At 44.0% G+C, this 26,196-nt stretch overlaps 1 protein-coding gene across 1 annotated transcript; it reads right to left on the bottom strand.

Moving 5' to 3' along the window:
- ube2h (ubiquitin-conjugating enzyme E2H (UBC8 homolog, yeast)) lies at positions 1–26,196 on the bottom strand. Its single transcript, XM_036517921.1, has 7 exons — positions 25,947–26,196; positions 5,494–5,570; positions 4,133–4,207; positions 3,311–3,350; positions 2,723–2,775; positions 1,527–1,655; positions 1–546 (listed from the first exon to the last, which is right to left on the bottom strand). The coding sequence occupies exons 1-7, from the start codon at positions 25,997–25,999 to the stop codon at positions 422–424; spliced, it is 552 nt and encodes a 183-aa protein (XP_036373814.1). The 5' UTR covers positions 26,000–26,196; the 3' UTR covers positions 1–421.

The following is a 26,196-nucleotide window of genomic DNA, read 5'->3' as shown; positions in this document are numbered from 1 at the left end:
AAAGGGGGGGGGGGGTCATAGCCATGATGTGACTACCAAGAACATCCTAGTGTTTCTTCGGTGCATTGGTCACAAAGAGAAGGGACGTGCTCCCCTTGGCCTTGCCAGCAGAAGCCTCCATTTTGTTCTAGAGGTTTAGTCACACGTGAGTAAGGTAGACCAGGGGACAGTGATCACATGCATTCGAGCTAATGCAGCTACCAAAGTGGAATGTGGGAATGCTATGCGCCTCGGGTAGAGAAATGAACATGAAGAGATGAAGAACATCTAAGAGGGTGAGATATACACCAACGCTATATCCATAAAAATCCTTGTTTAGTAATAAAAAAGAAAATTGCCTTGTTTAAATATGAATATTATAAGTCTGCTTCTCATGGTTAGGAAATCACATAGTCTCTGTGGTTAAGGGCGCCTCGTTTCACTACAACTCCATATCCTGTGCCTCGTCTTCCGAAAAATCCGACATGGAGCTCTCTGACGAGGAGTCCCCGGCGCCCTCCTCCTGCTCCTTCAGGGCCTCCTCTGTTGCATATTTCTGGATATACTCTGCGGGGGGGAGAGGAGGACATGCAGTCAGGCAGAGGCCCACACGGCAGCTGCACCGGGAACAGTTGCACCTGTTTCATAAGACACAGTGCATGCGCACACACACACTCACACACTCACACACACTCACACATACACTCTCACTCACTCACTCACACACACTCACACTCACACACACTCACACATACACTCTCACTCACTCACACACACACACACACACACACACACACACACACACACACAGACACACACAGACACACACAGACAAACACAGACAAACACAGACAAACACAGACACCCTCACACACACTCAGACAAACACAGACACACACCCTCACCCTCACACACACTCAGACAAACACAGACACACACCCTCACCCTCACCCTCACACTCACCCTCACCCTCACCCTCACACTCACACTCACCCTCACCCTCACCCTCACCCTCACACTCACACTCACACTCACACTCACACTCACACTCACACTCACACTCACACTCACACTCACACTCACACTCACACTCACACTCACACTCACACAGCTCAGATTATGTGTCAGCATAGGAGACGGATGCAGACATATGACTGAGGAAATAACACGGCACAGAAGCAGAGAAGCACAGGCTCAGCAATGGAGTACAGAGTTAGAAGAGACTTATTCCGCCTCACTCTGTGCTCTACTATACATCAGCTGAGGTCACAACATCAACATCAATGTTCAGTATTGCTCATGAATATGTACTTTCAAAAGTGGCTTTTGTGTAACTATGATACGACAGTACACTATGATACAACACCCAAATTAAAAAAATCCCTTACAACGACCAAAACCTTTGGGACAGAACCCATATAAACTGCTCTACTTACAGGAATCTATAATGAGAATCATCACAGAAACATGACTTCGCTGTGTCAAATTGTTTTCCGAGCAGTTAGAGATCAGATATTAAGTAAATCACTAGCTACTCCAAGTCTCACCTTTAATTTTCTGTTTATACTCCTCTGGTCGATGGAGATACATGGCTGCCGCGTCCCCGTTCAGGGGGTCTATGGGATTGGGGTACGCAAGCAGCTGAGGCAGGAACGATTCAAAAATATTGGTAAGATCTGCCATGGAAACAGGACAAAACATCCATTCAGTATCACAAAGCTAAAACAAATGCTATATGTTTCACTTCCTGTAAAAGATTGAGATTTAAGGAGAAAGAAACAGAATCTAATCCAAACCCTGCCTGTAGGCCTCAGGTTCTTTTCCTAGGCCTTGCACACAGTGATAAGCCTGGCTTCAGACAGCGCAGTACTACAGCTTTCTGCTGGGTGTCGCTGTTGAGCACATGCAGCCGATCCTACATTTCAGACAATAGAACTGCCATTCTTAATGGCAGAAAAGGCACTAATAACAGAGTCCAAGTAAATGTGCATCCTTCTGTCAGTTATGCGGTTGATGATTAATTTGCTAGACTGAGTCAATGGTACACAGATTTTTTTTTAACAACTCATTTACTGCCCATTCTACTCACATGTAGCTACATTTTCCAAAATGTAAAGTCTGATTTGCAACACACATTCTGCAAATAAACAATGTTTTTTTTCTGAGGGGGTGGGGGGTGGGGGGCAGGGTTCAGTATCCTCAGACATGTTCATCAGTAAACCAAAAATTGGGAAAACATTAATTCCACACTTTAGAGGTTTATACTGTCGTATGGTAACTACAAATTATAGGACAAATAAAAATAAAGAACTCGGGCAATGTCTGGTTTTACTCATGCAAAGACACACTCAAGTCACTGACCCAACAATGTAACCTAGCTCAAATTGTGAACGTGACATGATACAGGCCAAGAAAGGAAAGGGGGAGGAATAGACAGTACATGGCTCTCCATCACAGGGCCCAGGCAGCTGAGAGCTATAAATCATTACTGACCCGGCCCTGTGTCAAGGAAAACAAGGCTGTTTTCTGACCTTGATCACTCAAGGAATTACCTTGTTAGCGTTTGCAGAAAAGTAAGAGGATTAGATGCTCTGCCGGCACCGAGGGCCAGGAAAGCGCCACTCTCGTTCAGAACCGATCAGGCCCCGGTGCTGGGTCCACTGCCACCACCCCCGCCCCCCCCCCCCCCCCACCCCCCCCCCCACCGTCACAAGACCCCCTTGGTCAAATCAACCCAACTCACCGTACAGCGCCGTCCATGTCTGGTTGATTACATCTAGACACACGGTTCCCGACCTGGAAGGAAAGAGAGTGGGCCAGTGAGAGGAGCTCCCCCTGCACAGGCCAGAGCCTGCTCCTGTTCCAGAGCCCCTGCCCTCTCAATCTCATAGCTTTGAACCAATGAGGATTAAAGCCACAGAGCGATTCCACAGCGAAAACCTTATAAAGCCTCATCTGAGTGCTGAGCAAAACACTGCAGTATTTACAAACAGAGTTCACGCCTACAGGTGCATTTGGCACTCCGATGGCTTAGCATTACAGAACCTCCTACACTGGTTAGGAGAACACAGGAATAGATTTAGGGTCCTCAGGTACCATTCCCTTATCCTCAGATGGATTACGCAGAGCAAAGGCATCCTTGTTTACAGGCATGAAATGTGGTGATGATTCAAATGGTGCATTCAGACGCTGGAAAATATACACAGGATTTGCTAAACATAAGGACATTCCTTCTAATCATTTCTGAGGACAGCCGGCTGTCAATCAACTGAAACCTGGATGAAAAGTCAGTACATGGCTGATGCTTTTAACAATAAAAATGTAAACTTACGCTTCATCAATGTTCGGATGAAAAATTTTATTCATGAATCCTGAAAGAGATTTAAAACAAGGGTCATCATTACCCGATGTACAGTACACGCAACGATTGAAGGGTTTCAAGGTTTATTCAACTGTAAACAAGTAAAACAGTAAACAATTCCCTTTTGATAGAAATGAAACATTTAAGTTATTGCTTTATTTTCATTGATGGTTTCAATAATACACTGAAGGACTGACAACTGGAAAAATATGCAATTACAAAAAACTGACCAGCAACAACCTTTGTGACACTGCTGTCGTTATTCCTAACATTTGGGCACACGAAACAGGACTTCATTCCCTCCCACGACCGAGAGACTCTGGTAACAGGTGTTCCACGTCCACGCCCCCACCACTCAACCCCCGGCTTGTTCTTGAATTAGTTCACATGAACTAAGGGCCAGATTAAAGGAGCACTTTGACCTGCCCTCTAAGCAGATATTACAGGCCTCGTACAGAGGGCTTCAGTCCCGGCCTTTTCGAGTAGCACTGTACCAGGACACCTACACAAAATCGCCCTTGCTGTTGCAGGTTCATCAATGCGGGGTAGGCCAAAGGTTGCACTTAATCCCTACCCCTGCCTGAGGATTACTGACTTCAATGAGGGCTTGCTGAATTTATAATAACACTGTACTCCCACATGCATGGCCCACATATCAACTCTGAATGCCTTTCAAGATTACCGCTCACAACAGGCCGCATGAAGCATTGTCAAGTGTAAATGACTGTGGAGCGTGTACATTTTTTCAACCACACATACACACACAAAAAAACCATGAATCCATGCCAGTACCTATAGATGGAGATTTGAAAGGGTATTTGTCCGGTAGATCTACTCGCACCTTCCACACGCCCCCTTCATAGGGTGCTACAAAGACAAAAAGAGACAGGTGTGACAGGCTGACTGACAGGTGGCTGAAAGGCAGGTGGAGAGAGGAGAGAACATGGCGGAGGTATGGGCTGACTGAATGCTGCATTCTCCCAGGAGAGCCCGGCCCAGCACAGCGATTTTCTTTATCAGCACAGCTTAAACTGGTGATTGAAGCTGTAACAGTCCTGCACACAACATACTCTTTTGGTATTACAGTAGAACCAGTCATCCATAAGAGTCCATTGTGAGTGTTCTCACAAACATGCTGTTTACATAACTGTTCTATTTCTATTACTAATTCTACTATGAAACAAAATATCGATGGAGTATTCTACCCCTTTTTTGGAGTCTGCCAATTTGGAAAACTGTCTACTTCAGAGTATTTTAATCAGAATTATTAACATGGCCTTGGACCGCATTTTTTAAATGTTCAAGTAAGCTGACCTATAATGGAATATACAGACTGGTACATCTATACATGTACCGAGAGAATCACCCCCCATATGATTCACTACTATGACCAAAAATTTGTAATCACTGAGTAACCTGTGGGGAAAAAAATGTGTTAGCAACAAAGCATGAGTGTATTTTTTGTTGTTGCTTAACATGTAAATACTGACGTCGGTTTGGAAAAATGTGGTAGAAATGCTTCCTTTTCGTGGCTATAATTAGATCATTTTCAGCATCTGTTAAGGAAAAACAGCTTGAGTGCCATTTCCTTCGGCTGGACAGGCCGCGCTCCTCCTGAAGGCCGCGGAGTCTCGCCCCGCCCTGAACCACACCGCCCCGCGCGGCAGGGAGACGGCTGGGAGAGTGCTCACCTGTGCCGCTGCTCAGAGGCAGAGCTAGCGTATCAGACCCAAGCACGTTTAAAAGTGGGAATCAGCTCGCTAACGAGTGATCCTTATTCAAACCGGTGTGGCCCGACGCTTGCGGAAAGCATCGAAAAGAGGTCAAGGAGAAGCTCCCTGCCTCCCCCTGCAGCCACCCCGCGTTCTGCGCGGCCATCAGACTTCGCGTTTTGCGCGGTATGAATGGGGAAAGGAGAGGGAACACAAAAGCTGGCGGGTGGGCGGCATTTCCAAAAATAAAGAGCAGAACTAATTGTCTCCTTTTGTGTGTGGCTGATGAGCCAGCTGCCAGATTTAAGACAATTAACACAGTCATTTATGCTTTCATGTCCTGCCGCGCTCCAAGGCAGGCCGCTTTGTAACCCTCTGCGGAGAGGGACGTTAGCGGGATCAATGCGGAGGAGAAAGGGACGAGACAAAAGCGGCACTTACTTCCTTGTGGTCCATAAAACTTCACTACAAATTCGTTGAGTCCGCTCAGGATCGTGACTTCATGTTTGCTTTCGATACTGAGCAGGGGGTTAAGGACACTGCTTCTCGTCTGGGTTTGTTTGCTTCCATTTCACACACCGAAACTGGACGCAAACTGAGGAATTCCAGGAAAACATGTTAAAATCTACCGTCATCTGCCAGGCGCACTCCTTCGAATCACATGCTTTGCTGTTTGAAGGCATTACAATAACAGTTCGGCTGATTGTGTGAGGTTGGCGTTTTTTGAGAGACCGCATCAGTCAATAATGTTAAAAGGAACTGGCGGTACCAAGTCACATGAGCAGCACACATGAATGAGGGCAAGTCCTCAGTCGGATTGTAAACAAACGAAACATAACTCAACCCCATTTACCCCGTGGCAGAATGCCAGCACATTTCACACTGCACTAGAGCATCGTGGTCTATGTTACCCTCCTTCTCAGTCCGAGAGGTAGCAGCTGGTATGAGATACTGCTTCTCAGAGCACCTCAGAGCCTTTAAGCATTTACTGAAATTCTACAAGACAGGACTCATTCTTCAATCCATATTTTCTTCATCAGTGGCAACTAATCATAATTCAAAAGCTACCAGACCTTTCCAGAGGGTTACAGGTTAAAACAAGATGACAGTGCCAGATTCACTTACACTCCACTCTTCAGCCTTGCCAGAATGAAGGCAGCACCACCAGTCACCTTTACTTCATTTAGGCCACTAACCAGCTGACCCTTTCAGTTTACCAACTTAGGATAAGTACTTTCCATTAGGTCTGTCTGTTCACAGAGGGGAACTCCACGAGGGACAGAGAGGAGAACTCCACTGGCAGAGGAGGAGTCCAATCAATATCACAGATTAGCCCCAGAGGATCAGGACTGACCTTTAATCAATCAGTGGGTCTGTAAAGCCATGTCAGTGCAAATCATTAGCTTCATTTTACTCACATGTGAACACGAACACACACACACACACACACACACACACACACAAACATACGTTTATTTTCTTAGTACATTACTAAAAACCGCCATGAGCTGGTCCAGGGTTTGTGACTGTAGTTTGACCAAGTCCATCCAAAACAGAGAATAACAGACCAATTCAAAAGCAAGTGCGGGAGGCAGCTGTGTCTCTTCAGAGGTAAGTAACCCTAGATGGACAGCATACTTATGAACTGACTAATCATCAGTGTAGTGGCCCCTGGCTTTTCAGCTGTATATTGTACAAACCAGCACTCAACATACACAGGGAAAAAAAACAAAGACCAGCAATTTTTACCTATGTATTTTGATTTCTGTGCAAAAAAGCAAGCACAGATGCTTGCATTAGCTACAGCACTAAGGGTGAACACAAGCCATTTCTTCTGCAGTGATGATTCTCCTGTTTCTCCTGTACATCTACAAGAAATGAACTGACTCAGTAAAATGTGTGATCCAACATACTAGCAATAAACAACGTTTTGGCTTGAGACGTGTGAAATCTGTGACCCTGCTATAGTCAGATGGCTAAATCACTCCAACTCATTTTGGATCCAAGCATCTTCTGTGCTTATAATTAGGGCTGTGCACTTCTATTAATCTGATATTCACACATTCTCTGGCTCCCAACATCAAAAATGCAAATAACTGAAACCCTGTTTTTTATAGCTTGGAATATAAGCTGTGTGAATATGCAATATAAGCCTGTGTGATCGCTGCTGTCCCAGAAAAAAAAACAGCTTTGTAAAACACGAAGAGTTTTACACAGCACAATATGACGGAAAATGTTGGCTTGGCTGTGTGCTGGTGGTAAAAAGTGAGCTTCCTCTATCCAGCTGGACCAGCTCAATCATCTGTATATCCAAGAACTGATGATATTCTTGCGTTATCTGGGGACCAGATCTTGACAAATAGAGGCCCTTTAGCATCAACAGGGAGAAGACGGCATCTATCTGAAGAGGACACTGGCAGAGCTTCACATGTGTTGTGCATTAGCACACAGGAATCTAATAACAGCAACTGTGCAGTGCACTGGCAATAATAATCTGTTTGCTGAATAGGCTTGATAGCCTTGCTGTGCAAGTACACTAGTACACAGAACATCACACCAAAACGACGAAAATCAAATTCCGGATTCACAATATTTCCAGCAATTTCAAAACTGTGCACTCGTCGATTCTTAACCAAACAAAGTGCAAATGCACGAGGGCGCACTAAGAGCTCTACACGACGTCGATATTACGACTGCATCTTACGTAGATCAAAAATTACAACATGCTGAAGTAGGTATGGACAGGGATAAAAATCACAAAAATGCTATTTCCATTAACCACATCTCAATTAGTTAGGCTACAGTCTAAATCAGATATTGTGCATATGTTAGAATCCCCACATTCCTAAATGTATGTGCCAACTTTCAATGAAATCTGAGAGGGTTTTGCCAGTCACACAGAATGACCCAGATATAAAACTATTTTTTGTTAATAAACAAGTATTAAAATACTGATCCAAGCAATACATTAATGGACTCATGGCCATTTGCTGGATCTGACTCCTAGTTGTGAAACCTGGAAATGGGAGTCTCGGGTTTATTCTGGTTCACAGGGCTGGCAGTGCCAGGGCCGTGTGTGCGAAGCTGCTTTCAGAAGAGACAGAAGTGAGAGCCGGGTTGGGAAAAGGCCCTCGCTGTTGGTAAGGGGTCTGTAGCTGATCAGAATTCCAGCAGGCGGGCGACAGGGGAGACTCTCATTCATTCAGGCCCGGTCTTATTTGCATTTCCAGGGCCTAGGAAGCCAAAGTGCAGTCCCCGCTGGTATCAAAAGCACCCGACCACTGCTCGCTCGGGCTCCAGGCCAACACATCAAAAGATCAGATTCCCGGGGCCGTACCCCGCCCCCCCCCCCCAACCCCTCTTTCTGAAAGGCTGACGACCACCAGCGTGACCTGCAACTGTTAGCCTATCATTAGCCATGGCTGTCAAGCTGTCATTTCTCCCTCCGCTGAGAGAAATGTAAAGATCCACAGTGAGACACGACATGCTGGGTAAATGGAAACGGCAGAACCCTAATATTGCCACTCTCGCTCCACCACAGATGAAGGATGAAAGAGCTTATTTGGGGGAGCACTTTTGCACATCCAGCAGTGATGCTGGATATCAGCTGAGATTAAAATGAGAATTCACTATGGCTGCTGCTACTTTCCTTCTCTGACTGGCATCAAGGCCCTGGATTTACACTTCACAAAATAAAGGGACTCCCACTAACTTCTTCAGGGACATAGTTATCTGACTCGTAAAAGACCTGAATACAGCGTTAAGATATTCAACAATGCCAGCATGTCAGAAAGAGGGAAAAAAACCAAAACAAAGAATACTTTTATAATGACAGATTCAGACTGGATGAAAAGAAACTGCTTCAGATAGGACTGGTTTAGAAAGCAGCAGTTATAATGATATGCCTATTTAAGGATGAACACCGCTTGCTTGTTTGTTTTACTCCCGGGCTGAAAATATTGTAGGATTGCAGGCTTTTTCACTCTGTACTTGTTGGAGACATCTGGTATGTGAGATTATGCACTTCCCATGAGAACCTTGTAATCTGCTGTGTTCCTTTGCATCTCAGATTTACAGGCTAAATGTTATGCCTTCTAATGCTTGAGATTCAAGTTGTTTATCCATAATTAGACAGCAGTACATTCCTACACACATATACTTTAAGCGGAGTATTCATTTTAAACCTAAAAAGTTGAAAAGCATGCATTATTCCAGCGAAATCTGTACAAAATATCCCAACAATGCAGAATGAGAGAGCAATGGTGCTTACTGACAAACCACAGCAGCTGGCATTTAGTGAAAGGATCTTCAGGGCAGTGGCAGTTCCTTTCAAAGGGTTAAAATGAAACTGGAGATTATTTTTAGCTACCGAGACCCGGCAGCACCAGTTTAAGCAAGAACTACACACAGGAAGCACAGTGCTCATTGGTTGCTCTCTTTCAAAAGTCTGGATCTGTGTCTGATAACTTTTTTGACAGTTGTCACGCTGAACTCCACCTCAGATTTGAATATCACTATCGGCAATAATTAACAGTCTGGATGTATTGTGAAACTCTCCCTACCAACCATTCCCCACAGCAAAAGACGTTAATGTCAAAAGGTGAACTAATGCAAAGGGAGCTTGAAAACAAAAACAAACTGTAACTTGTGGAAGGCAGACACAAGTAATTCTAGTAAGTAGACAGCTAACATGAAACCTGAACTCTGCCACACTCCTGACCTCCTGACTGTGGCCAAAATCGACGGTGCTTCCAGACATGCGTGTCTAATGCTTGATATTTCACGTCTTAAAACCACCCTGGGAGAATGACAGGGGGGAAAGCCACTCTGAAGACGAGTGTTCTAGCGTTTACCGTGTGGAATTAACCGAGCCCGGCAGGCACACGGACGCTCTGCACACCACGCCTGCTGTTTTTACAGCTTTCACTTCCAGTGGCCCCACCGACCCACCAACCCCCAAGCCGCATCCGCCCCATACCCCCCCCAGCCAACCAGCCCTGATATTTCCATCAGCCGGCCTATGCGTTTACCTCCGCCTTCACCCACCACAACAGCAACATCTAAGATAGCACCTTAATGTTTGCGGGCTGAAGATCTGTTTGTTATTTTCCTTCAGCTTGCACTTGTTGTAGATGTGAAGAAATGTTAGACTGGAACAGAAATCAGAGCACACGCCTATGTGCTGGTGGCCAAGAATTGATATGGCATGTGCATGTTAAATTTCAGTATTTACCAATTCACTATGTTCCTCTGAAATTTTGAATGTGTATGTCCCAAGGTATTTAAATTGTCCTGCAGCTCAACGTCGAAGTGTTCTTTTCACTGCTGTTTTCATTTAGAAATGTTGTTTTTATTCTCATATTGGTTCTTGTATTTAGAAATGTTTTTTTATTCTCATATTGGTTCTTATATTTAATGGTATAGGAATTTTATGAATGTTCTAACTACATAAAAAAAAAACTGGATGATGGAATAAAAGAATGTTCCGGTAGGTTTGAAATGGCTCCCAGCACTCTGTCCACTGAATCACGCAGGGTGATTTGACTGGAGATGTGGTGAATTTCACACTCACACACTAGGACCACACTGTGGCCATCCGCTAATCAATTCAAGCCAGAGGGCTTTGGCATTAGTCATGACGTAAGGACAGCTTTATGGTCAGATGCACTGTTTTTATTGAGATTTCACAGGAGAGAGTACACGTAGCCTTCCTGCACTGCACATAAACACATGTCAAATGACACTGGTTTCCCCAGTACCCATCAGGGGGGGACAGCAGGTCTTGTGAGCAAGCTGGCTCTTAGGCGTGCCTTATAAAATGCCAACTGTTTTACTGACTGACACAAGAAAGCCCTGTGGAGACTGTAAAAGCCGGTTAGTGGAAGAGCCATGTGGAGAAACATGGGGAGAGGCCCCAGTTAAAGCCCTAGCTATTTGTAAGAGAACAATGCACTTTTTCCACAGCCAACCGCCGTGCTAAGGCCAGCGCTTCACTTCAGTCCAAGGCCTATGGAATGAGATCAGTCAGAATGCAGACTTCACCGAAGAAGAAATGCCCAAGACTCTGACCCACTGTCCCCTCTTAAGAGGGAGATTTGCCTGTACTACCAATGCGCAGTGCGGTGCTCACCCATCACGCCACAATAATCGGCCCACATCCCCCATCATGGATTTGTATGGATCAAGTTATAATCTACACAGGACCGTCAGCTCAAGATCCACTTACACATGCACACTGATCTGCAAGGGCAGACCTTATCAATCGACAATAAGACATGAACTTCATCGTGATATAATGGTAGGAAAAGGCTTAGGGGGTCAGTGTCTTCTTGAGCGCTCAAATGGGTCGATTATGCCGAGAGTGTTGCGATATTTAACGTCGTACTGAAACTAGTTGCGTGGCTATTTACAGGACTTCATGGAGTCGCTATTCTGTGGCCTGAAGGCTGTCTATTGAACTAATACAGCTGCCCCTCTCAAACCCTAGCAAACACACCTTCAGCTAGAAGTAGAAAGAAATTGGTTCACTTTCAAAAATGTAAATCTGTTAAGTTATAGCACAAAAACGCCTTCCAACTTTAGGAAGGAGCTGTGGGAAAGTATAGCCCGGAGAAGACCGGACTGGCACGCAATGCGCGGGCTGGGCTGACTGGAGAGAAACCAGAGGAATTCAAGCGCCTCGCCATGGAAACCTCTCACACAAAGGACCAGACGACAAAACCAACAGTTTCTCGACATTTCATCATCTCACTAGCACTAATCGCCTTCCTCACCCTTGCGTTTCAAGCTGCTATTCTTATGTGTCAAAGCACAAAAAAAAAAAAAAAAAAATTACACACACATCTCCATCGCCAAATCAGATCCAACCATTTTACAGCGTAAGAAGATGTCAGTAAAGAGAGATGTGAACATTAAGAGATTAATATGATATATTGTACAGAGGCACATGGATCTGAGAACGAGGTAAATCAAAGTGAAATGTATTCACTCTGGCTCATCTCAGTGTGGGATAACACACTACAGACTGCATCATCTACAATACAATGGTACTTCCAATCACACTCTCTGCTTTCACACTGCTGCAGTTTGGTCTCTTAATAGTATGAGCTTATACACTTTGACATGTTTTTCTTGGGTAAACCGATTACGCCGAGTATCACAATCTGACTGAGGCATAACTGGGTCTCGTGATTACCCTCGATGATGTGAGGGGTCGGTCTCTGTGTGTGCCTCCGCCATCACAGTGCCGCAAGGTTGCCTTACAGCACACACCGATTCCCGCTTCCTCACATCCCTGTGACACCCAGCGCAGGAGCGTCACCACCGCTGGAAACGCTGGCACCGGGGTCTCTCTCTCTCACACACACACACACACACCTACACACACACACACGCACGCATGCACGCACACACACGCACAGGAGGGGAACAAAGTCGTCTTCCTCAGCAGCACAATGCAGCTTAATCGCTCCTCTTATGTCACAGGGCAAATATTTACCTGCCAGCAGCAGGGTAGAAAGGACCTGATCCTGCTTATCTCATTACAAACTGATTACCTGTAAGAGATTTCAGGTACAGCGTCTCTTCCTCACAGCAGTCTGTCCTGGCAGGCCCACTCAGTTTGTGGGTGAACTCAAATATTACACAAAAGTGCGAGAGCACGAAACTAAGGCACACAACTGATTCGGACTTCTCCTTCAAGGAAAGGACAATGAAAGGACACATACGGAACTCCTGCTTACTTCCTCAAACTTCTAAAATTGAACATGTATACATATATTCATCTGAAGACACTCACAGAGTGTCACGCAGACTGTCACCACAACTTACTTCAGCCCCTGTGAAGTCAAAGGACTTGTGGAAGAAAGGCAGGAAGTGAGACTGTCTTCAGTTTTTGGTTGTGGGGGGGGGGGGGGGGGGGGGGTGCATGTTTCCACTGCAGGCTCAAAGCACAAAGCCACTCAGCAGATGCTGCTACAAAGTATTACAGCTCTGCCACAATGAACATGCTTCATCTACTTGTTTTGCATGCAACGTCAAGCTTGTGCCTACTGACTAATGGCGGCTTAATGCATAGACCTTTGTGTTCATCATTTCCCTGTTCTTGCTGTTAAAAAATAACAACACTGAAACCCTTCTTCGGGTAACTTAACTGAAGAATCTTTTGGGGGTGAAACATTTATTTTCGTGCTAGCTGCCACAGCGCGGCCATATTGAAGACTGAGGATAGTCACTCTGTTGTATGAGCCATCATCTCCCCTGTTAACAGGTTCTGTGAGCACACAAGCACGGCTCTCTATTACCTCAGCCACAACAGGGAAAAAAAAAAGATGACAATGTTGTTCGCTCTGTTAAAACAGCCATTTTAATCTCCACATCCGACAGAGTCTTTACCGAGAACTCAGCACCGTGCCACCCAGGCTTGCGTTACCTCAACACTGAACAGCATCCGCAAAGGGCCGCAGCAGCGGCACCCGTAACACTGCAAACGTTCAAACAGCAGCCACCGTGCAAGACAGCACGACTAAATATAAGCGGCCTTTCCCCTCCACAGCAAACGCCACCCTGCGTATGTACTGCCGCCCCTGCGACCACACTTCCACCATAACTGTCCTCCACGCTCCCATTTACAGGCCAATAATTTACGCGCTTATTTGACCGGGAGCACACTGTAACGCATTACTGACCGCGGTGGAGTGTGCTGAGGAGGGGGGGGGTTATACGAGTCCTAGATTCACGAAACACACACACGCTCACGCCCGAGCACCGCGGCTCCGCAGGTCAGGCCGGCCGCAGAAGGAATACGGGAGCTGACCGCGCTATTGTGCTCCTTACTTACAGGGCCTTAAGGGTTTTAGCCCGTGTTTACCCGGAGGATTTACAGCCAGAGTACATTCCTGCATGCAATTAAGATGCACTCATGCAGCATGTCCCGTATCACCTGTGACAGGGCTTTGTTCTGTGTGCGGAGCAGAATGGGCCGTGTGTGACCTGACTCCGACCGCAGACGCGGTCTCTTTGCATCGCGTGCGCGGAGTACGTATTACACGCTACACTGCCATTTCAAAAAAAACGTGGAAAACTACTGCCTTTCACGTATAATTTTAGCAACCATAATACTTAGCAAAACTAGCAATAAACAACACTAAGCAAATAATCACGCAATAATGGGCATACTTGAGCACTGTATGCAAGAATACCGTACAATGACAGAATGAGAAAAAGACCTTTTTCTTAGAGGAAAAATTTTAAGAAGAATCTCACTTTGTTATAAGTAGGTAGGTATTTACTTAGAGACCTTTTGGCATTACAATCTGCACAAACTCCTGATAAACAGCACAGGGCTCAAAGCATGCAACAAGCTCTGTCCTTAGAGTGCCCAGGTCTGTTGTGGTACAATAAAAATGATTAGTGGTTTACCTTACAACGCTAATCTACACGTTTATCCAATTACTGCCTGAAATTAATTTTTTTTTTTCTGGAAAAAGCCTGTAAGTAACCTAACCTCATTAAGGTGTTTATAGCCCTTGTAGCCTGGTAAATACTTGTATCTATGCCTAACCACATATAATGATTTTCTCTCTGAGCTGCCATAAAAACCTTTTCCAATGGAGCCTCAAACAGTGTAAAAAATACAAAAATACAGCCACCTGACCTCATTTTGCCTATAGTTTAAAGATTTTTTGTATATATTTTTTTTTAATCAGAAGACATTTAAATGGCAAGAATTGCTGAACACGATCAGGCTCAGACTTACTTGCATCTAATTATCTATCCATGGTAGCATGCATTTGATTTTTTCCCATACTGACAAAGCAAAGCGAAGTTCTATTCTAAATAATGCGTGACAGTGTTTATGTAATATACCCTCTCAATTCACCTTACTCACTGGAATGGCTACACAAAGGTTTTCTCTTTATCTAGAGGGCCGCTGCTGAGAACTGAATGTGTGCAGACTGGAACCGGAGCTGGGGAAGTGGGGAGACTCCCTCCTTCACCAGCTGTTTGGCATTCTGTCTCCTCCCCCAGCCTCAGGCCAGACGTGTCCGGACTGACCTCTCCCTGCTCTGCACTGCCCCCCCCCCCCCCCCCCCCCCATTCTGAGACACATGGAGAAGGGGGGGGGGAGCGCCTGGAGGAAATGGCCACATTCTAAATTATGTACAGCGCGGGAACGCTCACGTCCCGACCTTCCACAGCACCAGACTTTGGCTCAGCATCAAAACCCAGTCCAGTCCCCCCACGGGACCAATTGCTAAAAGGGCCTTTGCAGGAAGATACGAGAAGATCTCGGTAATAAAATATACAACTTCACATGCAGTGCTCACTCAGAGGGCTTGGAAGACAGCAACTATATGCTAACACTTCACTGCTTTCTCTACAAAAGAGGCCTTGTTGCCAATTTGCCAGCAGTCTTTCGGTTCCATTCAGACTACACAATGCAGGATACAGAACTTGATGAGTCAACGTGAAAGAAACATAACAGTAAACATTTGAAATTCACTGAAAGAATTTTGACACAATGTACAAAAGACACATGATTAACAGCTACCATTCTACAAACACCACAAATCACTACAATGAAAAGACTGACACTAAAGTGGGATGTGATCATTCATAGATTAAAACCATGTAACTATGTAGCAGTACATGCTTGTATGTAAAGTGAAAGACAGAACATCACATCAATTCTGACATGCCTGTGTCAGCTGCAATTTCTGGAACATAGATGATGTCCATGTTCATTAGAATATTCCTCATCCGCAACACGAGACTTTCGGTTTAATCACAAGAAGGCGAATGACTTTATTACTGCCGGATTAATGTGATAATGCAACACTTTTCATACTCAAGAGAATCCGGTCAATAAAAATTGAGTTTGGCTGGGTCAGAGCTGCTCGGCTGGCCTTGCTGTCTTTGGGCGTAGAGTGCACAGTGCAGTGAGAGCATTCTCCTGCCAACAGGTCCAGATTTATGCAGATCTGTATCTTACTAAATTTATTTGTCACTGATGTGGGGTCTCCTGATCTCATCAAATTTTCCACTCCCCGGGATTAAGAATCCTTGAGCAGGAATGTTGTGAAGGCATAAAACATTTTAATAATCGCGAAATGCGCTTTGAAGGAGCTGTGTCCCTCTGTGCACCGTGACACTTTCACCTCGGTTAAAAACATTCCACCGCTGATACTGTATTTATAGTGCAGATCTGTTTAATTTGCTCCGTTCTGGAGGTCCTTGGGCATCTGTCCTTTTCTGTTCTCGTCCAACATCAACTGAGGTCTGTTTTTCCTGAAGGGACCTTTTGATCTGTTGAGTGAAACTATATTTCATTATTTCCCAGCCTCCTTAGACTAATCCCTCATACTTATCCCTGCTGTTCCAGCTCTCCTTCTGGACGGTGGCTGAACAAGCAGCGAGACCAAAGCGACACGGCTGCTCCATTCCTCTAAAACCTCCACCTGCTTTACATATCAACAGATGTCAGACCCAGGGTCAAAAGCATTTAAATGGAAATGGAAATGACTTCCTCTCTTCCAAAACTAAGGCCCCAACAAACAACAGGTTGCTCAGGTCACCTGTGGTAAAGTTCCTTGAAATTTGTGATAAGCATTAAGCACATTAGGGGAAAGCAAGGGCAGGTCAGTGCTGTCAGCCCTGGCCACAATGTATATTGATAGCTGTGCCACACCAATAATCCTCCCCTGCACACTTCCTAGAACTCCACCAAAAGAGACCTCCAAAGAGGTCTTTTCAACATTCCGTGTCACAGGTTACCCAAAACACAAAAACATACAAAAAAAAAAGAAAAAAAAGATGCCCAAAGAAGCCATACAACAAAAATCTATATATGGACACTCTCTAACACTCATTCACTTACACTGACCTTTGAAACCTGAGGAAAAATGCAGGCAAAGGCAAGGCACTGTATACAATGCATTGAGAAACTGGAACCAATAGTCTCCATGCTCTGCAACCTGAATCCTGCCCTTAATCAGATAGTTCTTTCCATCTCCTGCTGACAAGTCCCCATTTCAGTGGTAAGCTCTGCAGGAGTTCACCGGCCTGCACTCACACAAGGACCTGCCACTTCCCTCATACCAGCCCAGAAACAGCCTGCAACACCTGTTCCAGTTCTGGGAAATAGCAGGCAAACTTGCTTTTCATACTGTATGAGGGACGACTGTGGAATCATTGAAGTATGGGTGGACACATGCCAAATGATTTCTGAAACCAGCAAGTCATGGATTGAGCCACCAGTTGTGGGTGTGACACTGGCTCTCATGTGTACTGCCAAGCTAGTGATTGTCTCTCTATTTTGAAAAGGATCTATTAACTATCGTAACTGCATTTAACATGTTAGCAATTTCAGTTATCTGTATCTTTTCAATTTACAATAAACTGGAGCATCGCTACATCCTGACTATTTTTCGGAATGAAGTTTGGCGGCTGCAAAGTTTAAGATAGAAAACACCTAAATGGCTGAATCATAAGTAAAATGCTGCCACACTGGATTTTCCTGATGGCATCCCATCTACAACAGAAAACCTAAAATAAATTACAATATCAGAATAACTTGGGGTAGGCTACTGGTTGCAGGTAACATAATTAGCTACTTATCTGTAAATTGTCCAAGCTAGCTACGCAAGGTGTACGGATTTCAGCCATCGAATAGCCTACTACTGCGTAGGCCAGCTAACTAGCTAGCTAATGTTTCTAAGCTATATTCGTTATGGTTCATTAGCAAGAGCGCGCATTGAATGAAGTGAACTCTAAAATACAAAAATGTTTAGCCGATACATTTGACAAATGTTTTATAGGTCTATATTACATGGAACGAAAAAATAACGTTATTAACCGGTAATAGAGATTTCAGAATAACGTTTCGGTTCTGGAACAATAAATACAATAGCGTTTCTGTTTCTGTTCCTCATAAAATAATGTTCGTTTTCTTTCCTCGAACCGGTTCAAAGCTCTGGTTTCTAGCAAGCCACCCAGCAATTTATTTCCACCTATCTTGCTTCCCTTGTCTGTTGTGGTACAGTGTAAAGCTGCAGGTCTCTGCAGAAACATGTGCTTTTTTTTTTGCTGTGGCTCCGCTGGCTCCTCCTGTCTTTGTCTCAGTGTTCACCTCTTGCCGCCACTGCCTTTCTCTTCCTCCGCAGCTCCCACTCCTCCTTGTTAACATGGTTCAACAGGAAAACAGCCTGCCCGAGGTTGCATCTGAGGCCACCATGCCACTGATAATTCTGTCAAGATCCAGTGATCTTTATGGCGTGCGGACTGGCTGATATGACTGGGACAGCGAGCGGGATGAGCCATCCAGACGATTTAAAGATCAGTGAATGCGCACAGTGTGACACTTTGAAAACACAATCTCAAACGGCTGCAGCTGGAGCATAATGTTGCTGAACAGGTATTTTTTCCATGTTCGTAGTCCTTCTTGCAATCTCAGCCTGTGATACATGTATCAAACAGTGTAGATGCTCGCACGAGAAAGTGCTTGTAAGCAGCAGACACAATACAAAACCTATAGTGTTATATCAAGCCGCCATTTCAGGGTAAGCCTGCCGAGTTTCAACGAAAAAAGCAGTAAAATAGCAACAGCTACTACTGGGGCTAAAGCTATACTGTGTGATCCAAGCCGAACGCATGCAGTTACTGCAGCGCTGGATAACCACATTGCTTCGACTCCGCAGAGCCACCGCTGAGAATATTGCAGGTTGGCTGCAACTCTAACAGGGCCCACCCTGGGGGGCCTCCCTCGACACCCGCATCCTTCCCCCACCTTCTCCGCTGCGCCCTGCAGGTGAACAGACCCACGTTCTCTACCAAAGACACAGCACCGAGGACCCGATGGCAAACTCCTGGCAGGCGGCTCCGGTGGGTAGCGCGTGTGTAACCGTCTACCACTGTGCTTCGTAGATATGCTGCTCTTAAAGGTAATTGCTAGGGACTAAGTGCAATGCAATTAATGCTATACACTTAGCAATGCTAAGTGTTTTTCAAAGTGTGTTTCAGTTTTTCATCTGAAAACTAATTTACCATGTTACTAGTTGTTTTGTAACTAACTGCATTACTGTTGCATCAGCGCCATTCATTTCACATATCTTGCCATAGCAGCCTAGGAAAATACACAAAAGACAGAAGAGGTTACTCTTAAAAATTACCTACAATATGAATTTAAAAATTATGTCAGTTTGAATAGAAAACAAAAGACGAAAGTACTGGCCAACTTTCATGAAAATCTGAGAGGGTCATATCAAAGTCTGTCCCATTTCACAAGGAATAACTTGTGACACTCAAGAGAGAGGGAGATTAAATGTTCCTCTTACTGTGTAGCTTTTATTGTTCTGCACTGTTATGAATGAAGCTCACATTTTATTAAAAAGAGAAGGAAGTCCCTTGAATTTTGAGGGAATTATCAGGTTTTTCTAATACCCTGCAATTACCCCAATTCATTTTCAGCACTCAATGGAGCCCTGGAAAATTCCCCTGCATAATCCACAATGCAACCATATAATGGCCTGAAACAGCATTTCAAACCATTCTGACACTGAACCCTGCTACCGAGGCATGAAATAACAACAGCCCTAACATTATCTGAACAGTGAAAGGAACTTCAAGTCCATCTGTTTTTCAGAGGGAAATCAGCCATGCGTGCTGGAAGCCACAATGTTACTGAACTGCTGTGGAGGCCTTACAACACATGGCCTTAAAGAGTCTGGCCCAAAGAGCACCGTCCAGTAATTTAACTTTGCCCCCTCTAACATACTGCTTACCCCCAACGAGGGGTTAGAAGTAAAGACAAGGGGATGATTTCCGTAAAGTAGGTAAACATAAATGAGAATCTTTCATGGGGCTTTTTTCGTATGTGGGAAAGGCTTTGGATAGAATCCTGAGGATCAGTTTTCACGGACGCAAGTTCAGCGTAACATAGAAACGCCAGAGCAGAAGAGGACAAACAGAGAATACACAGCCAGTTCTGAGAACTGCGCCCAGAACCTTCCCACTGGTGTCATGGCAGCCCCTCTCTTCCAGAGCCCGACGGAGAGAGGGGGCTTATGGGATAGCCTTTCAATACGCTGGCGATCTGGTTATTTCAGTCCGAACAAAAAGGAATGCGCCTCTCGCTGCTGACATGAATTGACACGGCGGTGGGAGGTGTCAGGCGACCGGCAGAATGGGAGGTCAGGCAGTGCGGGGACACAAAGCCGCGCTGATGCGGGGTGTGATGTCAGATGAGGCCGCTGCGCTACGGTGCGCGGCGTGGGACAGAAAGGCCTGGCGCTGGTATTCTTGGCAGGCTCTGCCCTGGCTTGGACCGCGGGGCACTCTAATGAGTGGAGAACACCCTGGGGTCCGCGTGATGAGCCTATGATAAAAACAGCCCTCCGAGTAACTGGCCTCAGCCACTCGGCTCACACGCAGTGTCTAAACTTGACACCTCATTCCGCTTCGGATATCACACCGACAGAATTAAAGCCCGCCGTAGCCATATCCAGATCAAAAGGGGCATTTATTACTGACGGCTGAATCAATTCCCCAACCTTTTAAGGGAGAAGATAACAGAGGGTGAAGACAATCAACTGAAGGGTAAAACAGTGGAAATATAATCACGACCTTGAGTGCCTGTCAACATTACAATGCACTAGTCTTTCAAAGGCAGCTCTCTAAACTAATCCACAAGCGATGTCTGGCACCTGATTAGATCCATCTCCATGTGTCAACACACAAAAAAAACAGGTACAGAACAATTTGCTGCATGAAGAACAGTCCCCTATAGCAGAGGGAAAGCTGCCCCCAGACCTGGACTGTTGCTAGAGCATGACAAACCTTGGGGCTGATAGCTGCTGGAATTATGATAGATTCTGGGATGCAAGAAGCATGCCATTTTCAGCAGAAAAGCTGTACAAAATGGCACACTTTTACCGGTTTTGCCTCCTGTGGGACTTACAGAAAGACATGCTTCAGTACACTGGCTTCCGTGCCCTTACAGAGTTTCTCATGTGAATAGAAGCTATCTTCAGCTGCTCCTAAACCAGTGATGGCCAGGCAGGAGGTGTTTCAAGGATATCTTTGCTTCAATCAAAGAGCTATTCCATGTATGACAGTTCTTTTCATGCATCTGACCCTTGGATTGTACACAAGTGTCAAATGATTCTGTTCTCAGAGGATTTGTGGAAAAAATATATATTTTTTTGTGGTTACTTTCCCTTTGAGTTAATAATCCTATACCAGTGCTTTGGCTCTTTTGAACTGCAAATTAACTCTGTTGTGTGCCCCCGTTGTCAAAACACACAAGACTATGAAAATAAATATGACAGAAACAAATCTCATTTCAAAAGATGAAAACTACATACATCCTTGAAGGACGATGGGATTTTTGTTGTTTATTCAGCAAGCGGGAGGAGCAAGAGGATTTTCCCTTTTCTTAACAGTCATTAATGATATGATCGGGGGGGTCAACTCTGCTTTAAAACAGACTTCTGCGTGCTTTCATGTGCACAATCAGTGCTCCACTCCCTAGTGCTCACAGTTCAACACTCAAGGCAGGGAGTGAATAAAGAGCACATTCATCCCAAGGCAGACCTGCTTTCTATAAAACTTAAAAAAGAGGGCTTTAACATAATGCAAACCTCCGCACACTGCATGCAATGAGACCCCTCTCCCACTTTAGGCTTATTGAGCTATCCCTGGACTGAAACGTTTCAGGAAGAGCCATGGTCTCACCACACAAGGGATACAGGATCACGTGAAAGAGGAGAACTGGTTGTTCAACAATGACTTGTCAACTATTTGAGCACAGCTGTAATTTTGGCAATGCGATTCTCTGCATTTTATCAAATTTGCCCACCAAAAGAGTAACACCACAAATGACTGAACAAGACATTTTTAACCAAAATGTAAGATTCCCACTGACACCGAAATTCTCAGAGTTAACCTTGCTTTCAATTCAAGGCATGAACAAGACAAATGCTATCAGTTTTATATTTTTCTATGAACCACAAAGCAAGAGGCATTGACTTGCCTTCCTACTCATGAAGCAGTAGTGGAAAACATAAATAAATTTTTGACTACAATAAAACTTTATTGAATCCACTGTCAAATAATCATAAATGACCAAACAATATTTACAAACTTATGAACAAAATTCACATCTATTGTTATGAAGTAAGTCTTCATAATACTCATATGCAAATGTGTCAGAAGCAAATCTTTCTTAAAATATGAATAATGAGTAAATATTCCACAGTTCACAGCACCTCATCATTTTACTGCTCTGACCTATCCTCTACAATGCACCACAATGAAGAAACACCTGGGAATGTCAACCGCAGGTCACCATGTCTTTCCCTGGCTTAGAATGAGCTTAAGCCATTGTTCCACACAGAGGTCATCTTGACATTCATTACATGCATTCCCCTTGAACATATTCCATAAATCACCTTTCTTCTGCTCACAGCCAATTACATGTAGCTCTCAGTATCACCTCACCAGAGGAGCAGTGTCTAAAGTTGAGTATGAGTATGAGTTTCCAGTTACAGTGAAAAGTAGAGTTCTGGAGCACAGGGAAGAGAGCTCCCAGCTCAGGCGCGTGCGCGCGCACGCACACACACACACACACACACACACAGACACATGCAAGCATACACGTGATCAATGAGGAGGTATTCTAAAAACCTGCTTCCAGACATCACTGACAATAGAAACTCAGGGAATTACAGCTGACTGGAGCATCTCTGCAAGCACAAATGGCAAAAGGGATTTACTAGTTTTCAGCACCATGCCACAGCTATCATGGCCTTAGCACAATATCCCAGAGTGAGAGCTGAAACAGTGCTGTAGCTAGCAAAGGACTCAATTATACCCCACCCTAGAGAGAGGACACAAAAAATACATGATTCTGCAGTGAAAGGGTTCTTGAAGTTGGATGACTTATCTCTGTGTGTGTTTCTTTCATCAGAGATACCTGAGATGTTCAGGAGCCGATGGCAAGACAATGCAATATTTCTCAATCTCCTGGAACACTTCATTTCACATCAACAGAAATACTCATGCGGACATAAACATACTCATAAGGAAATCAAAAAGATTACTGTAATTCAGAAATGACATTAACTACTAAAATGTTTGTGAGAGAAAAAGATGAATAACGACCAAGTATTGACCCATATTTACTAGATAATAAATATTTAACGAACAATAAAATGTTAAATCTTAAAATTTAAAACTATAAACATTAAGATTGTAACCACAAAATGAGAGCCGCTTTCAACTCTCAAAAGTAAAGTCTAAATCCTTATTACAAGTACAACGTAATGTAGTGAAGTGTCCATTGTGAACCCATTTTTACAAACGCGTATTTATACAAACACCTACCATTACTTTTTGTACTTAACAGATCGCAAACTAACTCTGTACATCAAATGGGCTACAGTTTATAGTTCAATAAAGCTAACCGTCGACACCCCATTAGCTGCATATATATGCATGTTTTATTGTCGCTCCATCAGCTGTTCGTTTAGTCCCACCCTCTACCAGTTTCCGGGTAGTAACAGAGTGGCCAATCGTTAAGCTAGTTCTCACTGCAAGAAGACAAAAACAAAACAACTTGTTATGAACCTTGCAGAGAAGTTAAGTAACTGGGTTAAACTTTTTTTTGTACTGATGTCTGCAATAAACAACACGTTGACAGACTGTACAACCTAAATTATCGATGTCATTTAAGAAATAACATGGGGTCCGGTTTGCGGTCGATTGTTCTAGCTCAAGAAGTTGGCTATTCCAAGACTTGCAGTCATTACAACATACTCTGAGAACATTTGGCTAAGTGCGGAAGTTTCTGAATGGCCAGAGAAACAACGCGACAGGTAGCCTACAGATCAGCATCTGTGGAAATCCTCGAGTGGTCGTCAGCCCTATAATGAAAGGGACACCGAGTTCCTGCTCATTATCAAAAATAAACCTCAGTGGTTACGTTAACGTTCGCTATCTTTACTGTCATCGCACATCTGGCTACAAGGAATCTTCACAGCGAATTTATAAATCCAAATAAGAAAGATGATCATGTACTGCATGCTATGATTACGAAAATGGCTTACAATACACTGTAAAACAGGTTTATGAAATGCTTTGACTATTTAATTCCAAAACAAATTATATTTGACACATTGCATCAAATGGGCTAGCTACACAGAAATGTAACTTAAAGCAGCACTTCAGCACATGAAGAAGTTGTCTAGATAGACTAAATTAACTGGCCACATAAAGTACCAGCTATTATAGACAAGAGTTAGCTAGCGAGCTACACGTATTTCTGCAATGGAACACATAGAGATATTCATGGCCTGGTGGTTACAGGGCTGAAAATCAATGCTGTAAACGGTGTTACACAGACAACCCCACACCAGAAAAACAACTTCAGAAAGTTGGCTGTTTCAAACCATACTTTGTCCTCAAGAGAAAGATGAAAGGGTAGTCAACAAACCAAAACGGTATTGTGATTTGCATAACTGTGTGACACCCTGTAGGCCTTTTAACAAATCAAAAAATAACCTAGTTAGCTGGTCACCTCGTGTCGAACCGTATTGTGAGCAACGACTCGTTGTAGTTAGTATTTCTCATTATTGATTATTAGAAAATAAAACATTGGGTTATTGTAAACTCGCATCATTTCTTCACCTGAATTGGCACAAATGTACTGTTGTCGTAATCTTAGCAGCAAAATGTTAGCTAATGTAGCTACCAAAACAAACACTGATATTTCGTCTTAACATTAGCTAGCTTAGACAGTTAAAATAAAACATGCCTTACACAGCAATACAAACCCTACATAAAGGCAACGAACTGTTTTAGGGAGCAGCAAACAAGATCTCAGATCTCATGTAAGATGTCCTAACGTCAGTAAGGCTTAAATTAAATGTTTTATTTGTGACTGTAACCAGCCAAATAAACGATATTGTGTACAGTCAACAGTTGAAATGTTCAAAATACGGCCCGCAGCTAGCCAGCAATTACGCGCCGTGGTTTTATCGGAAATAAATATTACAAGTTAGCCAGTAAGCTAGTTTTCTTCACCAAGTGAGTAACCAGATATTGCCGTTACCTTGCCCTTTTCCTAAACAGCTAGGTAACTAGTTACCTTAATAAGAACATAGTGGTTATCTAGCTAGGTCGCTGTCGAGCTAACTGCTAGCTGTATCCAAAATGGTATGTCCACATCGCTCTTTGATTCATAGCTAGCTAGCTATTCAGCTGTAGTTTATTTATTTAATTATTCCACCATTAACAATGTAGCTAGCTAACATCAGCTAGTTAGCCTTGCTTGTAATGTTCCAAATCGCTAAAATAAACATGACTGAAACACACAGCTTGCTAGCTTTGCGACATGCTACAAAAAATGAAGTTAATTGTTACTACAAACTAAAGGTGGCAAGCTATGGTTAAAGCACTTATCGACAACGGCTTAATGTGTTGCAACAATACCTGTAATATCCTGTCTCGCTAGCTAGCAGGCTATCCAGCAAACAAATGTCTGACAAAAGCTTTCGCTTGAAGACATTTGACGTTTTCCCACATAACAGTGATTTAGCGAGGAAGCTTGTTAGCTGGTAAACGATAATAGCTAGCTATACATCTGTCAGCAAAGCAATGTGGGGAACCACTGGCGATCATGAAAACAGCATTTTCACAGTTTTGTCATAAAAACCTAATCATCAGCCTCACTGACGTTGTTATTTACTCAAACAGCACATTCAGAACAAATAAATACCATACAACGATTACAAATGTTGGAAACATTATTTAAAAACAACTGTCATTGCTATTTGTTGTATAACACGACAAGATCTTTTCTTCTGTTTCTGTTGTTGTTTATGTTCTAAAAAGGATACAGTTTCACCACGTCGGTATCCATTCGCCTTTTACCCGGACTTGGAGACGACATTTTTATATTCCTCTGCAGAATAACAATGCAATAATCTCCTCTGTCGATCGCTCGAACACTTGACTTTTATACTACTTGGTATTTTTCATTGGCCTGCACAAATTGCAGACTATATTGACTCTTTCCACGTCCCCCACTTTCTCTCCGCTGAAATTTCTCTCTATTTCGGTAGCAACCCCCTGTCTCTCTCTCTCCCT

This window comes from Megalops cyprinoides, chromosome 23, assembly GCF_013368585.1.
Source record: "Megalops cyprinoides isolate fMegCyp1 chromosome 23, fMegCyp1.pri, whole genome shotgun sequence".
NCBI lineage: Eukaryota > Metazoa > Chordata > Actinopteri > Elopiformes > Megalopidae > Megalops > Megalops cyprinoides.
Note: the sequence above shows the minus strand (reverse complement) of the source record. Positions and strands in the feature narration are given on the sequence as shown.